The 6502-nt window shown below is 60.0% G+C and overlaps 1 protein-coding gene across 1 annotated transcript; it reads right to left on the minus strand.

Moving 5' to 3' along the window:
* Positions 1–1063: 1063 nt before the first annotated feature.
* On the minus strand, positions 1064–6275 carry GNB2 (G protein subunit beta 2). Its single transcript, XM_024571410.3, has 10 exons — positions 6119–6275; positions 3687–3832; positions 3433–3471; positions 3203–3309; positions 2825–2888; positions 2575–2737; positions 2414–2480; positions 1925–2126; positions 1621–1837; positions 1064–1539 (listed from the first exon to the last, which is right to left on the minus strand). Exons 2-10 carry the CDS (start codon positions 3741–3743, stop codon positions 1433–1435), a joined length of 1023 nt encoding a protein of 340 aa, XP_024427178.1. The 5' UTR covers positions 3744–3832; positions 6119–6275; the 3' UTR covers positions 1064–1432.
* Between the last annotated feature and the right edge of the window lie 227 nt (positions 6276–6502).

The following is a 6502-nucleotide window of genomic DNA, read 5'->3' on the forward strand; positions in this document are numbered from 1 at the left end:
CTCCATGAATGTATTTCTCCTTCCTGCCCTGGGGAAATGGGGAGTAGCCCATTTTCTTTCCCATCCATCCCTAGAGAGACCACGTTTTTTGTTTTTGTTGTTTTGTTTTTGCACCAAAGTGGCAACTGGGTCAGTGTTGGGGGAAAAAAGCTGGCCTGGGGTGGGGGGGGTGAAGGGGCTCCCTCCACCTGCTTCTCCCTGGTTTCAACAGTGTTAGCGTCAGTGAAAAGACAATATTCTCTCTAAAGCAATAAGGGGGTGATGGGCCAGGGGAAAATGTCTTGCTGCTGCTGGCCCCCCAGCTCCCCCTTTCCTCACGCCAGTATTCGGCGGCATTAGAGGTGTGGGGGGGAGTACTGTTGTGACTGAATGTAACTGCCCCCACCCCTGCCGCAGCCAATGCAGGGGGAGGGGGGATGACACTCTTCCCCTCTCTTCCTCCCCTTCCCCCCAGCTAAAGAGACTTTGAACTTAGGGGGCCCTTGAGCCTGGAGAGGCCTTAACCCTGTGAGGAAGTGTAGGGGAGCCCTCTCCCACCCTATCCCCTTCTGAGAGTGGTCAATGTTTACAAGCCCCTGAGCCCCCAGCCCAGGGACTCAGCCCCCATTGCTGTCTCTTCCCAGGCCATTTCCTGGGCCCTCGCTGCTCTCCTGCCCTTCTTTGGGTTGGAGTGGGTGCAGGGGGCCTTCTCTATTCCCTTGTCTGCCTTGTACCCCCAATCTCCACCCTGTTATTCCTCCTCCTACCTGCCTTGTAAATACTCCACCCCACCCCCAATAAAACTTGGTGTGTGTTCCTTCGGCCTCTGCATCTTTTCTGGTGGGAAGGAGGTATAGGGGAGAGGCAGAGCTCAGAGCTGGGAACTTACGAGCTGCAGGCAGGAGTGGTTGGTGGTCTGAACGGAGGGCTGTTTTTTAGGAAGAACTACAGCCCTACTGGGCAACAGTCCTGCCTATGGCTCCAGCTTCCCTCTGAGAAGAATGGGATGTCCTCGCTGGCCCCCTACTTGGTAGGACCCCATAGCCCTCCCTGAAGTGAGGAAGACACAAGAGGAGCAACCAGGTACAGAGTTGGAATTGGTTCCTTTATGGAAAAACTGAAAATATAATAAAAATTAAAATAAAACCAGTTTAAAAAAGCCAGCCCCTGGAGTTTTCCACCTCCTGCCTCTGACCCTCCAGGGGGATGAGGCCCTGACCCCAGGGCAGCTAAAGAAAGAGGGCTTTCTGCCCCTCTTCCCCCATTCTATCCCCATTTTTATTTCCACAGTGGGGGCCCCAGGAGGAACCAAACCTAGGTAGGGGAGCAGGGACCCAAGGCCCCTGTGGCCAGGGGAGGGAAGCTCATGTGCCTCCAGCCCCAAAGCTCCCGGCCTGTAGTGTGGGCGTGGGCAAGGCCCCTCCTGGCCGGGGCCCAGTTGGGGTTGGGGCTATTAGTTCCAGATCTTGAGGAAGGAGTCCCACGAGCCTGTGGCCACAGCCATGCCATCATCAGTGACCCCAAGGCAGCTCACACGGTTGTCATGGCCAGCGAGGACACCTGTGAGGAAGGGTTACATCAGAACTAATCTGGCCTGGGTTTCCTGTCCTCACCTGTCCCCACCCAGCACCCAGCTCTCACCTGCACGGTCGCCCTTCATGGCATCCCAGATGTTGCAGTTGAAGTCATCATAGCCAGCAAGCAGCAGCCGGCCACTTCGAGAGAAGGCAACAGAGGTGATGCCACAGATGATGTTGTCATGGGAATACATGAGGAGCTCCTGGTCTGCCCTCAGATCAAAGAGGCGGCATGTGGCATCGTCAGAGCCCGTGGTGAAGGCGTAGCCATTGGGGAAGAACTACAGGACACAATCAGAGTGGAATAAGGGCACAGCAGGGCCAGGGGCCTGGCAGAGATGGACTAGCCCAGCCTGCCCAGAACTTACAGCCACAGCATTGATGTCAGATTCATGGCCAATGAAGGTCTGTCTGCACATCGAATCCCGCACATCCCACAGCTTGATGGAGGCATCACAGGCACCTGACACAAAGGTGCGGCCATCGGGAGCCAGTGACAAGGACATCACATCCCCACTATGTCCAGCAAAACCCACTGTCTGTTGGCCTGTCTCAATGTCCCACAGGGCACTAGAAAGGTGGCAGGAAGGAGGAAAGGATTAGAGAGGAGTTCGGGCAGACTCCCTGCCTCCCTACCCCTCCACCACGTGAGCCCAGACCTGACAGCCTCCATGGAAGGGGCGCACAGCAGCCACTCTTGTCTCCTTCCTGCCACAGGAGGCAGCTAGGTGTTCAGAGTAAGAGCTCTGCCCTTGTTTGCTCAGGGTGTGTGTACTATAAGCTGAGCTCTGAGGCAGTAGTCCCCCAGGCAGGAAGTGTGGGTGAGCCCCAAATGCCTATCCCTGGCAGGGCCTCACCAGGTGGTGTCCCCAGAGCTGGTGATGATTTGGTTGTCATCCAGGAAACGGCAGCATGACAGGTACCCTGGGGAAAGGGGCTGGTCAGCTGGGTCTCTAAGGGAGGGCAGCACAACCGGTCCCCCACCAACTACACCTGTGCCCTACCAGGCCTCTCTCACCAGTATGGCCAGGCAGCTCCCGGCTGACCCTGACATTGCCCTCACGAGTCTTGAGACTGTAGATGGAGCAGATGTTGTCCAACCCCCCACAGGCCACAAAGTTCCCTGAGGGTGCGTAAGCACAGGTCATGACCCAGGAGGAACGCAGTGGGATGGCATGGACCTAGGAAGGAGGGACAGTGTCCAGGGTCAGACCCAACCAGGCAGGGCCTGCAGCCCAGCCCCATCCAGCTTCGGGCATCACCTCTACCTTGTTGGTGGTATAGCTGTCCCAGATGATGAGCTTCCCATCCTGGGAGGCGCTGACCAGCAGCCTGTTGGAAGGTGGCAAGGGAGATGCATCAGGGTTAGGATGTGGAGCTCCCTCTGGAGAAAGGGACACCCTCACCAGTGTCCCGTCTGGTGGGAGGCTCTTCTGAGACAATTCCCAGCGGCAGCCCAGAAGTTCCTGTTAGTACAGACCTCTTTCTGGTTCCCTGGGGACATCTGGGAGTCACAGTCTTCCCAAACATACTTGGGAACATGGGTCATCTCCCCAGACCTCCCTACCACCCCAACTCTGCTTGCTATAAATTTAGCCCCAGGGAAAACACAAAAGCTCAGCACTCAATCCCAACCATGCACGCACCTTGAGTCTGTCCCCCAGTGCATGGCATAGATCTTTGCCAGGTGCCCACGGAGCGTCCTCCGTGTCCTCATCTGGATTCTCCCCACTGGGTCCAGCCCAGCTGTGATCTGGAGGTGGAGGCAGAATAGGTCAGGGAGGGTCAGGTGGTAGAGCCCACTAAGCAGTATGCCTCCAATCCTTGCCCTTTGCTCCTTCCCTTCATCCCAAGTCCAGCCTTGGATTCATCTCACCTGGGTCAGTGTTGAATCCCCACATGCTTTTCGGGCATCCTATAAGAGACAGACAAGAAAGTCAGAGGCAGGAGAGAAGACAAGGGAGAGGGAGGAGAGGAAAGAACACAGGAAACGGGGGTGGAAAGGATAAGACAGTAGGAGTTAGGGTACACACCCACACACAAAGAACAGCCCCCCACCTCTAGCACACACAGTCACCTGGCCCTGCCAGTTCAGCCCCCAACCCCCAGCTTAGCCAGCCAGGCTCTCACCCGGATCTGGTTCCGGAGCTGCTCAGCCTCCTGTCTCAGTTGCTCCAGCTCACTCATGGCGCCGGGCCCGTGGGGCGGGGTTGGGGGCGGCTGGGGGCCGCGGGACGGGGGCTGGGGGAGGCAGCTCCTCGCCTCTGGCCCGAGGCCTGGGGGATTGCAGGGCTGACGTCAGGCCCAAGGCCACACAGCAAAAAAGGGGAGGAAAGCGGGGTTGAAGCCCACAGGAACGGGTGAACGCGGGCAGAAGAGAAAGGGGGCGGTAGTGGTGGCGTGGGTCTTCTGGGCAGAACCTAGGGCCTCTGGCACAGATGTAGCCTAGGAATAGCTGACTTCCCCAATCTTCCTCCCGCCCCCCGGAAACGGAGCGGGAAGTGCAAGAGGAAGCGCAGGGGAAACCCCTCCCTCGGACAGAAGCCCGGGCGGGACACACGCGACAGGAACTGGGGGGGGGGGAGTGAAGGCGGGGCGGGGGGTGGGAGTCCCTTCAAAACAAACCAGGCATCTGCCCCGGCCCGCACGGGCACCGCCCAACTAGTACCTTATTTTAAAAGGGGCGGTGCCTCTTTAAATTCACCCCCACACGCCACTCACCTTCCGCACCCCCCCCCCCCCGAGCTTAAAACGACGGCGGGTGGGTGCAGACCTGAGGGGGAAGCTGGGCTGTTCGTGGGGTTGCCTAGACAACCGTCACCCGGACTGAGAGCACCTCATTGGTGAAGTGTCCCCACCCTAGCCCGGTTGCCAAGGCAACCGCATCCAAGGCAGAGACCTGTAGGGTGGGTGACCCCACCCCCGGCCCCATCGCCCCCGCCCGACCCAGCCTCCCGCTCCTCCCCAGAACCGGCCAGGGTGGCTGTTTACAGGATTTGGGAAAAGCCGATTGGGCACTAATAGGTTCGGAACGGCTCACCCCGGATAATCCCTGGGCCGGCTGCGCCCCATTAGCCGCCCGCAGCAGGTGGAAGCGAGGGTGGTGGGGAGGATAGCCTCAAGCCGCTGCTCCCTCCAGAGCCGAGGCCGCCGGCTCCGGCGCGCCGCAGAAAGCCCGTGGGAGCCGCTCACAAGTAATTAGGGCTCCGAAGAGAGGTCCCCCGCCCTGAGGCGCAGAGCTGCTCTCTCCCCGGCGCCGGCGGGCAGCCGAGCTGCGGCCCCAGGCGGTCCGGCCCTGCGCCCTCAGCACCCCAGGGTCCCAACCCGCGAACTCGTCGCGGGGGCCCCAGGGGCCTGACTGGCTCCGCTCCAGGACACGGAGTCCTGCCCCCCCCCCTCTTTGGACACCTGTGTGATATGGCCATGCACACTGCACTCCGCCAATCCGGGCGTCCCCTACTCTGCTCCCACTTCCCCCAGGCCTGGGCGTTCCTCTTCCCCACTGACATTTCCCCTCTCGTCAGTTCAGCTTTCTACGCCAGCGCCAGGGGATGCCCCTCAGAAAAACTAAGCAGGGGACAAAGCCCCTCCTCACTCCACCTCCTCAGCTCCGGACAAAGCCCCTTCCTTCCAGCTGCCAGCAGCCCCGACGAGTGGTAACGCCAGAGGCCCGGGGCAGAAGAAAGCCGACCAGAGGAAGCTGCGGGGGTCTGGGGCAACGCTCTAGCCCTCAGTCCCCATCAACCTTCGGGGCCCCTTCAGCGTCCCCCAAATTCTGGGCACACAGTTGCCAGGGTCCCAAGGAGAAATGGGGGTGCCACCGCCTCCGCAAGCCTGGCGGGGCGAAGGGGAGGGGACAAGCGAGGGTCCCGGATCTGGCAGCTGGAAGGAGCGGGCCGGTGCCGCGCTGCTAAGCGTAGTGGGCCTGGCCCTCCAGCCCCCAGGACCTCCATCTTACCCAAAAGAAAGCTAGGCAGGGGTTCCCGGGAGCTAGGCTTGGGGTTAGGGCTAGTAAAGGAAAAGGGGTACCAAGGACTCCCTTCCAGGGTAATGGGGCCAGAAAACACGGGCGAAACGCAAATCGAGGGTAGAGTAGTGGCGAAGGAAAGGGTGGCCTCGCGGCCTTGCTTGCCTCTCTGAGGATTCTGGAGTTTTTGCAAGACGAATGCTGCCGGGGGTCCGAAATGGGAGAACGCAAGGGGTGCTATCCAGGGGCAAACGGGGGTGGAGGTGGGGGAAGGGGGCGGAACGGGGCCTACAGGAAGCTCTGAATTTGCCCCCAACTTCTCAGGGAGCAAGAGGCAGGCGGGGCCCGGATGGGATCTGGGGTCGGACAAAATGTGCCTAACGGTGCAGGGAGGGTGTGCATTATTGGGGGCGAGGGTCTCCCAGTTCCCCTTCCGGGTTTAGGAGCAACAGGGCCAGAGGAAGGGAGGGGAGGTCTCGGGAGTTACGTCCGCTCCCAAGAGGCCAGATCCGGGAGACGGAAGGAGGAAAGGTTTCTCTCCCCCATGGGAATTTGGGGATGGGGGAATAAGGACTCCTTTTGTCAGCGGAGGTACCTGTGGCGGTGGGACTCTACCAAGGGTCGCTAGAGGAGCAAGGATGGTCCTGTCTTCCTCCGCGGCGGAGGCGGCGGCGGCGACGCGGATGGATTCCCTCAGTCACCCCAACTCAACCGTCCAGCGCTGCTCTCCCCAGAGCGGAGGGATCCCGCCCGCCAGTGACGCGGCCGTCTCCGCCGCGCCCAGGGCCCGGCTGGGCGAGACCAACTACTTAGTAGGGGGAGGCCGAAATGATAATACTACTTGGGCAAAGATCAACTCGGTCACGACGAAGATATTTCTTCATACTATTTCGTCGCAAAACGGACGAAAATTAATGCTTTGCTTCCCGAAATGGAGTAAGACATCCCCCCTGGGGCTGAAAGAGGTGGTAGCGGCATA

The sequence above is a fragment of the Desmodus rotundus genome, chromosome 1 (genome assembly GCF_022682495.2).
Source record: "Desmodus rotundus isolate HL8 chromosome 1, HLdesRot8A.1, whole genome shotgun sequence".
Taxonomy (NCBI): domain Eukaryota; kingdom Metazoa; phylum Chordata; class Mammalia; order Chiroptera; family Phyllostomidae; genus Desmodus; species Desmodus rotundus.

Excerpts from the sequence above, each read along its gene's own strand:
- GNB2 (XM_024571410.3), bottom strand. The coding sequence starts at position 3,743 with ATGAGTGAGCTGGAGCAACTGAGACAGGAGGCTGAGCAGCTCCGGAAC. Across the intron at positions 2,889-3,202 it reads CACTGGGGGACAGACTCAAG|GCTGCTGGTCAGCGCCTCCC; the intron begins GTGCGTGCATGG and ends ACCTTCCAACAG. Across the intron at positions 2,127-2,413 it reads AGCTCTGGGGACACCACCTG|TGCCCTGTGGGACATTGAGA; the intron begins GTGAGGCCCTGC and ends CCACCTTTCTAG.